Source organism: Ctenopharyngodon idella, chromosome 3 (genome assembly GCF_019924925.1).
Source record: "Ctenopharyngodon idella isolate HZGC_01 chromosome 3, HZGC01, whole genome shotgun sequence".
NCBI lineage: Eukaryota > Metazoa > Chordata > Actinopteri > Cypriniformes > Xenocyprididae > Ctenopharyngodon > Ctenopharyngodon idella.
Window position 1 is genome coordinate 52,125,255 of NC_067222.1, and position 15,418 is coordinate 52,140,672.

Below are 15,418 nucleotides of genomic sequence, written 5' to 3' on the forward strand. Positions count from 1 at the left end.
ATAAAACGTGAAGTTTGGGGCAGATCTGACATTGCATACCCGAGTTACATGATCTTCCCGTTTCATGGCGAAACATCGAACTTCCACTTTAAACATGGATTTTGGGTTGATCTATTTTTGGAGTTTCCAATGATAAAATGTGGTTTTGAAGTGATTCAGTGGCTGCGTCCGAAAACATAGGTAGCTGTCTTATAAGAGAATGACTTGTACAGCAGCGTTTGTGCATGAAGGTACCTCACGAAACTGATTTCAGACAGACTTCTGGGGCAGCGTAACAGTTTAATTATCTACAGCAAAATAGCACGAGCTTTGGTGAGAACTAAACAAATAATTACTACAGTAGTAATTTCTCAATATAAATATCAAAATTGAAATATGTTGGTCAAAATCATACATTTATACACAAACTGAGCAGCAAACGCAACTTTCGGACGCCATCTTTATTTTTCTAGCTCAACTGTCACAGAATGGAAAGCACAGGATTGTGGGATATCAAAGGCAGCTAAGGATACAGCTATGCTTCCTTCAAAAATCGATCTGAGGAAGGTATCTCATGAGACAGGAAGTGAAGCTAACATTGGATTTGGACGTGCCTTGATGCCTTCCTACCTTGAAATGTGTCCTCAGAAGGCAACATTTTCCAGTTTTCGGACGCAGCCAGTGAGTCAAGGCTGTAATGTGATTGGATCAGCTGTACCTCATAAACCAATCAGAGGTTTGATCTACTTATATAAGAAGATCTGGAGGTATTACAGCTGGATAAATGGATCCTCAGGTTGGTCTGATGATGGTAAAGAATCGCTGTGTGTGATGATGGCGAAGCAGAAATCAGTGTGTAAATATTGTCTGGTGTTTACCCAAGTGCAGTTTATGAATATTCTTAACATAAATATATACAACATAGACAACAGACTTGAATTGGCTTGGCACATGAACATAAAACTCAAAGAACAGCAGGTTACACTTAAAGCTAGACAAGAGAACTATGAAACATGAGGGCTATTTATTCAAAGAGACTAATGACAAACAAGGAACACCTGTGAACAATCAAGATAACCACCCAATCACAAAACAGAACTGAGAAACCACATGACTAACCAAAGACAACATGTCAAATTAGGCTTGTTCGACTTCATGCGGCACTGTAAAGATCGGCTGCCGCCCGACAGAAGCAATGCATTCAGGTTAGGAAATTTGTCCAACTCTGATCGGTGCTGCAGCCGCTTTACGATCACATGTCCCATCAAAGTACCGCGAGAGCAAAACAAGACCAGCTTCTTCCAAACAAGACAGATACAATCTAGGCAAAAATGTGTGGTCTGCCATGAATGATGTTGGTTCAGCACACTACGAAAAGCACTAAGTGTCTGACCTGACGGCCGTCTCAACTTGCACATGACAGATCTCGTGGCAGGCTGGTGTAGTTCATCTCAAACAAGCCTATCGAGTCTGTGTTCCTGGAAGCGCTGGACGTAAACAACGTATGAGAATGACACAGAAGAGAAGATTTTGTTGAATAAAGTAATTATTTTTGTTTTGTTTTTGCACACAAAAAGTATTCTCGTCTCTTCATAACATTAAAGGGGACCTATTATGCCCCCTTTTACAAGATGTAAAATAAGTCTCTGATGTCTGAGTGTGTATGTGAAGTTCTAGCTCAAAATACCCCACAGATCATTTATTATAGCATGTTAAAATTGCCACTTTTTGCTGTCACGCAAAAACAAACCATTTCAGTGTGTGCCCTTTAAATGCAAATGAGCTGAGAGGGCGGAGCTTCAAGAGCTGATTCTCCAGTGTCAGGAGTCAGTCAGGACGCACTATAGAGAATGTGAACCGACATCATGCCTTGTTGCATGCTGGGACGGCGCCGCCATTTTGGAAGGATCGCCCCCTATTACTTGCACTGAAATTAATATGGATACCTGCTTACCTTTTGTTTTGTTTCTGCCGTTAAGTGGAACATTCACATTTTTAATGGTATCGTTTGCAGAGAATAGAAGCTATTTTATCGCATCGCTTGATAATTCGTTTTTTTTTTTTTCACTGCTGCTTCAGCCATCATATGAATATCCAAATAAATCTGTGTGTTCAACACGCTGAGAGAAGTCCATTCATTTATTTGTTGGAAATGTTTAAATGATGCTTAATCAAGCATATTGAGTAGGCCTATAACTGTTGTTATTGTAAATATATCTCTTTTCCACGATCACAGAGGAGAATCAGAGATTATGGGTCAAATTCAGCAGACAGACGGACACGAACACACTGTATTTTTATATTTATTTCAACAAATGACAACCAAAATCAAACCCCTAGGAGCTTGTGAACGCAGCGTGTTTAATTACACATTAAGAAATTTCTTCCCTTTATAAAACCGTTTGAAAAACCTGCTTGAAATGGCTTATGCATTTTAAGTGATACTGAAAGTTTTTATTTTGGTCTCATCCGTTTTTCTACACATACGTGCTTTATTAGTAAACAGAATTTAGTCTCTTTAATATCAGTCTAAGTGCTTTCTTTACATGAGAGGAAACCGCTTAACATGTAAAGGTGTTGCGCTCATATTTTGGGCTTATGTGTATCTCCACACAGTATGCTTTAATAGATATGTACAGAATTTTGTGTTTGTCTTTAAGCCACATGAAGCGTTTTTCTTGTTAAGCATTTGAATGTCCCCGTTCAAGTTCTGCTAATTCACGAGCGAGTGAGAATCAGACTCGCAAAGGTAATGTTAATTATTGAACCAAACACAATCAAAACAACTTCTCGTCATCTCCTCAACCTGCTTCCCTTGGTGTTTTTACATGTAGAAAAGGCAAAGAAATGTTTTTCAGTGTCCAGTTTTCTCTCAGAACGATGATCTCAGTTACTATCGCCATTATCGATGCAGCATTAAGGACATACAATGGTGACATTTTTCACAATCATGACAGAAAACAAATTACTGCACTAAACTCAATGACGGAAAGGCTGCGCGATCCTGTCAATATGGCGGATAAACAAAGAAGTTACCCAGAACTAAATGTGGCGTGACGTCAGATTCGTATTCTCTATAATGTCAGAAATTGAGATATATACTGCATGGAGATAGAACAGGTATAGTTTAGGTATAGTTTTGAATTTTGCATAATAGGTCCCCTTTAAAGACTTGAAAGATAACTTTTTACACTTTTTATACCCATTTTTAGACTCAAATTAGCTTGTATATATATATGTGTGTGTGTGTGTGTGTGTGTGTGTAGGTAAAACACTCTAACTTTAAATTTTTTATTAAAAAAATTCACAATGACTGACATTTAATGTGTTTCAATTCGGACACATGAATGAACTCATACAATCTTTTTAACATGTTTGTTTCTATCATATTTGTCATTGTTTTTATTTTTTGTAATACAAAGATTATCTGGTAAAACAGTTATATTTCAATAGGTGGAAAAAATACTATAGTAATTTATAGTAAATACTATAGTGTTTTTGAGCCATACTATAGTAAAGTACTTTAATTTATTGTGGTAATTCTATAGTTGCTGTGATAATATAACAACTATAGTAATATAAACAAATTACTTTACTCAATGTTGTACTAAGTTTTCTACAACTTTAGGGTGTATTATACGACAATATACACTACAGTTTACTGTAGTAAAAACTAAAGCATACTACAGTATTTATAACAGTTTATCAGTTCACTATAGTTAATACTACAGTATGCTGAAGCATTCATTAACAAAGGGTTGTAAATACTATAATATATACAGTATACTACAATTTACTATAGTATGGTTCAAAAACACTAGTATTTTTTCACCTGTGATTGTAGTCAATGCAGCGTCTGAACAGGACTTTTATTTTGGAGTGACGACATGACGTCATAAGACTGCGCCGCGCTCCTGCATCTGTTGTGATTCTGATGAATAAAGGTTTGTTTTCAAAAATTAATCCGTTTAAAACGATAGAAACAGTTCAATGATTTATAGTTGTGTTTTGTTTTAAACAAGCGATGTGAAATGAGTTTATTTACTATTTAATGAAACATTGTGATTCTTTATCTAACTGTAATGAATGATATTTGTGTGAGTAAAGCTCATCCACTGATGAGAAACAGTAAACCTGCGTCTCATTTCTCTCTATATATCATAAATCAGTTTATCATGAACACGAGTTCAGTCTCTGGCGAGTAATGATGGAGAAACTGAACTTTTCAACCCCGAGTCAATTGAATCAAATACTTTGGTAAATGATTCAGTGAATCACGACACGTGCTGCTCAAACTGTGAACATGAACGAGAACAACAAACACTAACAAACTAACTAATCATGTTTTCATCAGTCATAAATGCCTAAATATTAAGTCTATTAATTTGCAGCGTTAGTTTTTAGAGTTTTTTTTTTGTCGAGCTGTGTCATTTAAAGACCATTAACTCTGTTAATTATTCTCTTCTTAAAGATGCCGTTTATTAAAGAGGAGACTGAAGATATTAAGATTGAAGAAACATTCAGAGTGAAACATGAAGATACTGAGGAACAAACAGGTTGGTTTTATTCTCATAGCGGAATTTGATCATTATTAAAATGTCCAGCTCTACAGAAATAGAGAATATACAGAAATATAATCTTACAGAGAAGTGTCCCAATTCACTCAGTCGTTTCATTCACTCCTTCAAGTGGAATTACTATAGAGCTAGGTTTAGGGTTTGGTTACTTGTAATTAAGCATTATTAACTCATTACTGTAGTGTAGTGTTTCTCAACGGGGGCGTTCAGAGAACAAGATTTTTGAAAGGGGGGCGTTCAGGTGTTCTTGGGGGGCGTTCACAAGTTTACACCAAAGATCCTGGCAAGACAAGATTAAACATGTAATTACTTACAAAAGAATTGCCTACAACATTCTAAAATCTACCAGTTTAATGCGACATGTAAGCTATCGTTTCTTTTGCAACGACCAACGCTCAAGCGCTGACTAGAATCACGCAGCGGAGGAATAGGAAGTTGACAAGCCATTAAAAAGTATATTGACTTAAGAACTTATATTTTCAATAAATCACTTTAAATTTTAACGAATTTTAAAATTAATTAAACTAAATTCTATTTATAAGGTAAAACTTTTAAATTTTTTAGGCAGTAACTAATGCCTAATGCCAAAATGTTTTCTTTGTTCACCAAGTAATTTACTGGTCAGGCATTACTGTTAACTCGCAAGACTGTAAGGAGAAAATGACAATTTGATGGATAATTTAAATATGTTCTGTAATCACATTTAGGTAATGTATTAATTCCACCGTCACATCTGAGCACGAAACGCTGCTTGGATACTTTCAAGATAGTTAAAAATAATTAATAATACAATGTTAATTTAATTGTTCATATGTGTTAATTCTTGTTAGAAGATTTAGTTTTTATTTTAGTGATTATGAACACAAATTAATTTTAATTGTATTTATTATACCACTGATGAATACACAAGGTGTTACCAAGGTATTTAGGCCTACAATTACAACATACTTTAATGAAAAATCATGATTGTATTTTTTTTTTCTTCGGCCTGGGAGAAAGTCGGAAGTTGATTTGTTGCCCCTTCGAGTTTATAATAGCATATTTTAACTAGATTTTCAAATGGATAAAGAAAAAACTGGAAAAATGTTTTTAAATGGTGGTTTTATTAAACTGTTTTAAACATGTGAATAAACAGTCTCATATGTCTATTTATTTTTAATAAAGGCCTACTATTAATTAATTTATTCTGATCTAAGATTTTTAAATTTAACAGAATAATCAAACATTTAACATAAAACAAGAATTGCACAACAATTTTAAATGTCTACTAGTTTGTCCATTTTAAAATGATTTATTCATTGACATTTTTTTGTTTTAATTAAACTGATTGATATTACTTATTCTTTCCGTTTATAATGTGTCACAACAAATCCTGCATTCCAGTCTTCCATACATATTAGCCTCTGTGACATTTAGCCACTTTTCAGTTCAAAATCACAGTCCACAAACAGTGAATTCAAAAAAAGATCGGTCCACCTTTGCGCGGGCAAATACACTATCATAAAAAATGGCACCGCCTGAAGAAGGAAAAAATGCAGAACGCGATATATCCGCTCAACCAATCACAGCGCTCCATTCCACGCACTGTAAGCAGTAATGGCGGCGCTCTGAATACACCCCGGCATCCTATTTTTCCTTATCTACTTTGTACTTTGTGTTCAACAAAAACAGAAAAATGAATAATTTTGATGGCATTGATGAACCTGTGGTGGTTTCTGTAATCATTTATGTGAGGAGATTAAGAAGATGAGGCACTCGAGTCAGGAGGAGGAAAAATGCCGGCTGTTGCTTGTTCCACGACAGCATCAAACTTCTGTCACGGTCCCAAAAACTGAACCATGAACAGTTTTTAAAAGCCGTTTTTAATACCAATGTACTCTGCAAATGTGTTTATTTTAACCGTGCGGTGGCGCCAGATACTCTTTAATCGGTAATGACAAACGGAGACATAATTCATTTATAACATTAACAAGACCCATTGAATTCATTTTGGGAGCGACTGAATGCATTTTTAGTCAAATGCCTGTATATAAGATTAGTATTGGCAAAGTTCAGAGGCTGTCATATATGTGAATCAACTTACTTTTTCTGTATTTTCAATATGAAAAATAACTTTTTGATATTGATGGATTAATTGCATTTTGAAAAAAAAAAAAAAAACGTCATGGATTTATTGCATTTTGGGGAAAAAATAAACCATTTTTATAATAAACCTTTTAAAATCAAAATCTAGATTTGAATTTTTAATGTTTTTATAACCAAAAGATGTAATGTGAAAGTTTGAAACAGAAAATATGGTTTTCATCTTGCTGCTTTCTTGGTAAAGAAACACCTTTTTACTCAAATTAATCAAAATGGATTTATAGCGTTTTGGAACCAAACTCTTCAAATATTCATGGGGATAAGAGAACAATTTAACTGTAGAATAATAATCATTACAGGTGTCTGAGGCTCTTACCGATGACCTCCTCCTAGTTTACACTGACCACCTGAGGATGGTTAAGGCCGACATGGAGATCTGCTTCGGGGACCTCCTCAACCTTGTTGTTGTTCCCAGTTGGGTTGTGCAGCCCTTTCAAGCGGATGTGAGCGAATGTGAGCCTGCTATCCAGGATCATCTTGTCAACATCCAGTGCAACGACGAAGCCCAGGCTATTTTTCGCACATGTGGCTGGTGCAGCATGTGGGTCAAATATGCCCAGCGGTATCCGGCTCTCTGGCAAAAGATCAGGCTGCTGATCCTTGCTTTTCCAACAACATATCTCGTTGAGCAGGGATTCAGCCGGGTCATCTACATGCAGTCTAAGGCCCCGTCCACACGGAGACGCGTTTTTGTGAATACGCACAAATTTTGTATCAGATAGGCATTTCGTCCACACGGATCCGGCGTTTTCGGAAGGTGAAACCGCTGTTTTTTGAAACCGGGTCCCAGAGTGGATAAATCTGGAATCTTCGCGTTGTCATGTGTACAGCCTATCCGTATATTTTGTGAAACGATGATGTCATCACCATGTCGACCCTAGTCAGACGCCGCAAACAGCACAAAACAGCAACAACAACAGCAACAGCAGACTCCAGATGCTTGTGTTCGTGCTGCAGAAGCTACTGAGCCAAAATAAAGCGTTATTTCTAAGCTTTACTATTGTTTGTATACAGCGCGCAAGGTTTATGCACATGCTCCAAGTCTTATTCGCTGTTTTAAGTGCATCTCTGTGGCAGAATTACAGCGCCACATACTGGTCTGGCATGTATACTACATCATTTTGAGTCGTTTCAGTGGTTTCGTGTGGATGCAGATATTTCGAGACGAGGAAAAAAAGATTGGATGGGGTAAGCTCCAGCTTTGTGTGGACGTAGCCTTAGTACCGCAATCGCTTGGACTTGCATGCCTCAGGTGCACTACGGCTGAAACTAAAGTCTCTGCAACCCGCAGTGAAGAAATTAGCACCTGAGAGACATGCCAGTGAAAATAAGAAACAATTGATTTGTAAGATGAGAAATCAAGTTTATTTTCTAAAATCAAAATAACACCTCAATATTGCAATAAATCAAGGTCGACACAACAACCTTTTAAACGTCTACAAACTCTCAAGTCTCAGTTGAGCTCAAGAGCACAGAAAGGCCATAAGTAAACCAATATCCTTCAAAACGGTCTTGTCAATATAGCGGATAAATAAAACAATGTTAAGTAAAATTAAATAGTCAAAGTCTACTGTATGTGCTGGTTTGAGCCTCATCACCAGCTGCAGTCATTTCCTCATCTAATAAATAAAACATCTGCAATCAGCAACTACCTGCTAATGCACTCACATTCACGTAAAATAGCCTTGTTGACCAGTTTTGGGTGAGTAAAGGCAAATCGCACAAGATATAGTACCTTCAGTGCCCTTAGATGGTGATATCACTTCTTTATATCAGAAACAAACTGCTGCAGAAAAAGTTAGCTGCCATGAAAAATGTAATTTGTAATTGCATTACTCATCACAAATGTAAAAAGTACATTTATTTGCTCAAAAATATAGTCAAGTAGAGAGTAAAAGTTGCTAATATCTTTTGATACTCAGTACAACTACAAAGTAGCCAAAAAGATACTTAAGTACAGTAACTAATTACATTTACCTCTGATAATGGATAGGGGGCGCTGGCCCAAAAAAGGTTGAGAACCACTGCTATAGTGAGTACATGTGTAACTACATTACTTTAAAATTCAGTGTTTCCATTAAATGTGACCCTGGACCACAAAACCAGTCGTACGTTGTTTTCTACCGTAAATATATAAATGTATTTTTGTAAGGAATGTATGCTAAGGACTTCTGTTTGCGTGTCTCTCTTTAAAAGCCAATAGTAACTGAAACCAAGTAGATAACACAATAATTCTTTTTGCATACAAAATCAGAGACTTTACACGTTCAGATCAAGCCTCCACCTGAAGCAATTTTTTTCAGTAAAACAGACAGTAATCGAGAGAACAAGCAGCGTTTTTTTTCTGTGAATATGCGCTAAATTGATGTTTGACAATTTCGTTGCTTTTAGGACTTTTCAGATTTAAAAAAAATGAAAATCCTGCAGGCGCCTGTGCCTTCTCCGTACATGAAATAAATGCACGCCCTTGAATGAGCGCGGATTTCCAGCGTATTTACTTGAACTTATCAGGTAGGCTAATATCTATGGTTTGATCCATTCCAGAGGCGGCCAAAATCAGAATTTATAATGGACTGAATAAAGCTGTCTCAGAATTGACGTGTGATTCCACACTGACTGACATATGCACATGAATCACGGTCACACGCACATGCTTGGAGGAATATTGTTTTAGCTATGTTTTATAGTATTAAAATATTTCGAAGGACAAAAACATGAACTTTACTGGCTTTAGCCTACTTCAAGTCAGCTGTCACTTTACTTTGGCGCGAGCCCTCATGCGCTCACACACTTGGCACAGCCCTTGCGATGGTTCTGTCATTCATTAATACGAATTAATATGATTAGCCTTTTGCTTGACTACGTTATCAAACAGCTAATAATAATGTGTTGCTAATGTTACACACACCGTTCCTGTTCTTCATCTCAGAGTCAGATAGCCGCCTTCTAACAATCAGTATCCTTACAAACGCTTTGAACAACTCTGAACGTCAGTGTAGAAAGGCATATAGTTCATCATAACATAGACTTGCTATATTGATAAATCTACACAATTTTTAATATCAACAGAAAATTTACCGGGATAACCTGGCTTCTCTCGAGACTTTACTGCTTCAGAGCAGTCATAGTTAATGATATGCTAAAGCCTGCCGGCAGGTTGTTGTGATTGGTTACAAGGTAGTCTGTGACGTCACAAACACCCACGATTTCAAACCGCAGATTTTTGGTTTTTCTGCAGTTTTAAACATAAAATACTCAGCAATGGTGCTGACTTAAGAATTTGCACATAGTTTGTCTTAAAGCATATTAAAAACACTACATAGACATAAACAACATTAAAAAACTTGATTTTCACCACAGGGGGACTTTAAGCATGTTTCCTATAACAATGTCTGACGTTTATGTTTGACATGGCGTGAGAAAGTCAAATAAACCACGCAAAATCTAATCAGAGCGGTCAGACTGAAACAGACTTCCAGAAATACAATTTTTGAATAGGATTTCAAACCACATGTGAATGTAGCTGGAAATGGATTTGTATAAATCACTTTTCATGTTGAGGTTGTATATTTGGCCATGGGAGCTGATCAATTGTTGTTCATGGTTATTCTGCCACCAGCTGGCAGCAGTAAGTGTGGCACATATTCAAGCCTTTTAAAATAGCCCTTTTATAGTTAGTATTTTCTGGATTTAGCTGCACAGGTCCGACGAAAAAATGGCCACGCTTCATACAGATGTCTTTGATATTTATTTTTTCTCTCTCTTTCTCTGTAGACACCGTGAAAACTACAAGAAATAAAAAAAAAACAATTTTCAAATATGCATTTCTCAAGTTTCTCGTGATAATGTCCACTGGTATGCAATCGAATGACGCAACAGAAATACAACAAGTCCAAAGACCAGTAATAACACGTTACATTTTTGTGCAGAGTGACACAAAACAACACAATACACAAAATGCAATAAACACAAAGTAAACTACCGTGTGCGCCTCCCAGACCACATGCAGATTAAACAATTATCTTGGGGCTGTATGTCTCACAGTCTCTCTGCATCTGCTCCCAACTCAACAAAAGGTCATGTGACGTATTACGCTTCTTAAAGAACCCTTTACGCTAAACATTTCAAGGGAGTAATAATGGCCATACATTTGTCACATTTGTTTTCAAACACTTAATGAAATAACACTGGTAATGAATTTATACCCAAAAGTTCAAAAAAATTTACATTCCAATGAAAACCATGTCTGTTGACAGTTACACTCCCACCAAATTACTAATTTATCATTAACTTTTTTGTAAATGTTTAAATAAATTTAGTAATTTCAAAACCAAATTTCAGAGACAAATAGTCTGTTCTCTGACTCTTGAAGTAATACTAATTGTCAATCTCTTGACACAACTCTCAACGTTAGCTCTATTGCATGAGATTTAAATGTTCTCTACAAGCACCACTAACTTATGAATAGGACGTTCAAGAATGGATGGATTAGTGAGTCGCTGACCCTCTTTCCCTAATTTTCTATTTCCTATTTGTATTGTGGCTTTTCGCACCAGGCCGTCTTCATCTTCACAAACATCAAGCACTCGTCCAAGTCTCCATTCATTGCGGGGAATCCCGTCCTCCTTGACAATGACGATATCTCCAACCTTCACATTGCGTTTTGGAGTGTGCCACCGTTGTCCTAGAGTGATGTTTGCCAGATATTCCTTTCTCCATCTACTCCAAAATTGCTCTGTTAGATATTGAACTCTGCGCCACCTTTTTCTCGCATACAGGTCTTCTTGCACAAATTTCCCTGGTGGAGGCAGCGGAACAGAGGATTTCATGGTGAGTAAATGGTTTGGGGTAAGAGGCTCTAGCCCCTTGGGATCATTGATGGTATCTGTGGTGAGTGGGCGGCTATTTATGATTGACATGGCTTCATAGAAGAAAGTTCTCAAGGAAGCATCATCCAGTCTTCCTGAGCTCTGAGAAAGGACCCAGCTTAGAACGCTCCTAACTGTTCTGATCTGCCTTTCCCAAACCCCTCCCATGTGACTGGCATCAGGCACGTTCATAATGAAGTCACATTGCTTCTGGGATAGGTAAGCAGTCAATCTGTCCTTGTCCAATTCTTTCAAAGCCTTTGTCAGCTCATTTTTCGCCCCAACAAAATTTGTCCCTTGATCCGATCTGATCTCTCTTACTGCTCCACGAATAGCTATAAAACACCGCAAGGCATTTATGAAGGCATCAGTTGTTAGATCTTCCAGCATCTCTATGTGGATTGCTCTTGAGGAGAAACAGGTAAATATGAGACCATATCTCTTATGCTCTTTACGACCTTGCTTAGTTAGAAATGGTCCAAAGCAATCCATCCCACTATAAGAGAATGGTGGAGAGGGATCAACACGGCTAGCAGGTAGGTCTGCCATCTTTTGCATCTCTGTTGGCCTGCGAGCTCTCCTGCATGTAACACATTGCTTAATGTGGTTTGCCACAACTTTGCTGCCACCAACAATCCAGTAACCATTTGTTCTCAATTCATTGAGGGTCTGTCCTCTGCCTTGGTGTTGAGTTTTTTCATGGCAGTAATCCAAGATAAGACGTGTGACCACGCCATCTCTCGGCAGGATTGCTGGGTGCTTAGAGTCAAGAGGTAAGGAAGCTTTCCTCAATCGCCCTCCCACCCTAAGAACACCATCATGCAGTACTGGGTCAAGCTGGAACAATGGATGACTATGTGGCAATTTGCCATGACTCAATATTTGTATCTCATTTTTGAAGGCATCCTTTTGTGCCAATTTTAAAAGCATGATACTGGCCTTTCTCATGTCTTCAACATTTATGGGTTTAACGGTTTTGTCTCTTGAAAATTGCTGGATACGAGCAACAACTTTTAATGCTGTGTGCCATTTTGAAAACCGCTTAAACCTCTCCAAAAAATTCTCATCTTGCACTACCTTTGTTTGTAGTATTTGTGTCGTTCTGATTTCAGGATCACCAACAAGCAGCTCTGGAGTTGTCTTTGGTGTGATAATATCTTTTTCCCAAAGAAACTTGGGTCCCGTTAGCCAATTTGAATGAATCAGCTCTGATACCTTGAGGCCCCTGGAAGCATGATCTGCTGGATTTTGATCAGAATCTATATAATGCCACTGTGCAGGGTCAGTTGTTTCACGGATTCTTTGAACTCGATTCGCCACAAAAACGTGAAACCTACGGGCTTCATTTTTAATGTAGCCTAAGACCACCTTTGAATCTGTCCAAAAGTATTCTTGGTCAATTTTGAGCTCCAGCTCATCCTTTAACATGTTACTGACCGCTGAAGAGATCTCCGCAGCTGTTAACTCAAGCCTGGGTATTGTCACAACCTTTGTGGGTGCTACCCTTGCCTTGCCAATAACAAAGGAGCAGTGCACTTTGTCTTCACTCAACACTCGGATATATGAGCACTGACCATAGCCATGATTACTCGCATCTGAAAAATGATGGAGTTCAATCCTGTGAATTTTCCCTAGATTTTTAGGAGCAAAGCACCTTGGAATCTGGAGATTTTGCAGGTTCTTCAGTTCGTTCAGCCAGCTTGTCCATTGAGGCATTAACTTTTCAGGCAGAGGTTCATCCCATCCAATGCCCCTTTGGCACATCTCCTGCAGTACCTTTTTTCCTAATAGGAGGAAGGGAGCCAGAAAGCCTAGCGGATCAAACACAGAAGCCACAGTTGAGAGGATTCCTCTCCGTGTTGCTGGTTTCTCATCTAGGGGAACTTTAAAGGAAAAGGTGTCACTATTTACACTCCACTTTACTCCCAACACGGTCTGGACTGGGAGTTCATTAGATCCAAGTTCCACATCCTGAACTCCGCTGGCTCGTTCGCTGACAGGAATTGACTCCAAAACCTTTCTGTTGTTGGACATGAACTTGTGTAGACGTAATTTCCCTTTAGCACACACATTTCGGGCTTCCTGGACGAGTTTCATAGCTGCATCCACATTTTCTACACTAATGAGCCCATCATCAACATAGAAATTCTTTTTGATGAAGCTGGCTGCTGCAGGATACTCACTTTCATTTTCACATGCAAGATACTTCATTCCATAATTAGCGCAGCCAGGTGAGGATGCTGCCCCGAAAAGATGGACTTTCATGCGATACTCCTTTGGCTCCAAATTTGTATCGCCATTTTCCCACCACAGGAACCGCAAGTAATCTCTGTCTTCCTGGCTTACATGGAACCTGTGGAACATCTTTTCGACATCACAAATAACTGTGACTGGATGTTTGCGAAACCTGCAGAGCACCCCTGTTAGCCCATTAGTGAGATCAGGTCCACTTAGCAAGTGATCATTCAAAGCGGTGCCATCATACTTGGCAGAGCAGTCGAACACAACTCTAATCTTCTCTGGCTTTCTAGGGTGATATACCCCTTGGTGAGGAATATACCAGACGTTTCCTGCCTTGGGTTGGTGTTCAGCTCTCTCCGCATCACCATCATTGAAGACACCTTCCATAAACTTGACATAGTCATCCTTGAATTTGGGGTTTTTCTCAAACTTTCCTTTCAGACGTTTCAGCCGCACAAGAGCCAGCTTCTTATTTTCTGGTAGTTGTGGGCGTGTCTTAAAGGGAAGGGGCATCTCCAGGTGTCCGTCTGAATTCTGGTGAATTTTTTCATTCAATAATTGCATGAACTGTATATCGTCTTGCGATATGCTCTTTTCTTTTGGGTTTGTATCTCTAAAGTCTGATTCTAGGGCTCTGATGACAGTAGCAGGAGTCAGTACTGGAAGTTCCTTAATGGATATACGATGACACAGACCTGTGACTTCTGTCAACTTTGCAACCTGTGGCGAACCACCAACAATACTCCAACCCAGGTCCGTCCTGATGGCATACGGCTCATTATCACCTCCTGTGATGACTTGTCGTGGTGCTAAAGCTCTTGAGCAGTCGTAACCTATCAGAAGTCCAACCTTACAGTCTAACAGCTCTGGTATCTCCTGTGCTATTCTATTCAGATGTATCCACCTTCTGGCAGTTTCAGAGGTAGGTATGTGGGAACGTTCAATTGGGATGAAATCTCTGGTATAGGCAGGTGGCAAATTAATTAGGCCATGAGAGGCAAACCCTCTTACTCTGAGCCCACTAACTCTTTCACTTTGAATGACAGAATCCTTTCCCATCATTGTAGTAAGCTTTAACTTGACAGGCTCTGAAACTACTCCCATCCTCTCACATACCTCTTGGTCTACAAAGGTGTTGCTACTCTGAGTATCCTGTAGGGCATAAACTAAGGTCTCTCTCTCAGGATTGGTGATTGAAGAAATCCATACAGGCACTATCATTGATGTACTCCCACCATCGCCACTGTCTACGCAACAGGAAAGGGAAGATGTGTTTTCTTCTGCTTGCATAGCATGAGAAAATGTGACTGCTGCAGAAGAAGGGCGCTCTTCATGAAGTGGTGTTGGATGATGTTTCTTGCATATGCTACAAGTGGCTTTACTCTTGCAATCCTTTGAAATGTGTCCTTTCTTAAGAAAGCCAAAGCACAGGTTATTGTCAAATATGAACTTTCTTTTGTCCTCCACAGACTTACTGGCAAACGTTTGACATTTGTGGATGGAATGGCTTTTCCCACAACACCAGCAAGTGACTGGGTTTGAACATGAAGGTGCTGCGCTTACTTTATTGGGTCTGTTTGAATCAACTGAGTTGCTTCCCCCAACACTGTA

At 38.5% G+C, this 15,418-nt stretch overlaps 1 protein-coding gene across 4 annotated transcripts in view; it reads left to right on the forward strand.

The window, feature by feature from the left end:
- Positions 1–15,418, forward strand: part of LOC127508789 (gastrula zinc finger protein XlCGF57.1-like) — a 44,209-nt gene that overhangs the window by 14,531 nt on the left and 14,260 nt on the right. The window contains exons 1-2 of one of the 4 annotated variants that reach the window (XM_051887162.1): positions 3,868–3,923; positions 4,451–4,535. The exons of 2 other annotated variants lie outside the window; for them this stretch is intronic. In XM_051887162.1, the coding sequence (XP_051743122.1) occupies positions 4,451–4,535 (85 nt within the window). In that variant the 5' untranslated portion in view covers positions 3,868–3,923. Of the gene's footprint in view, positions 1–3,867; positions 3,924–4,450; positions 4,536–15,418 lie in introns of those variants that run through there. One more of the 4 variants, XM_051887163.1, reaches the window with a different exon arrangement.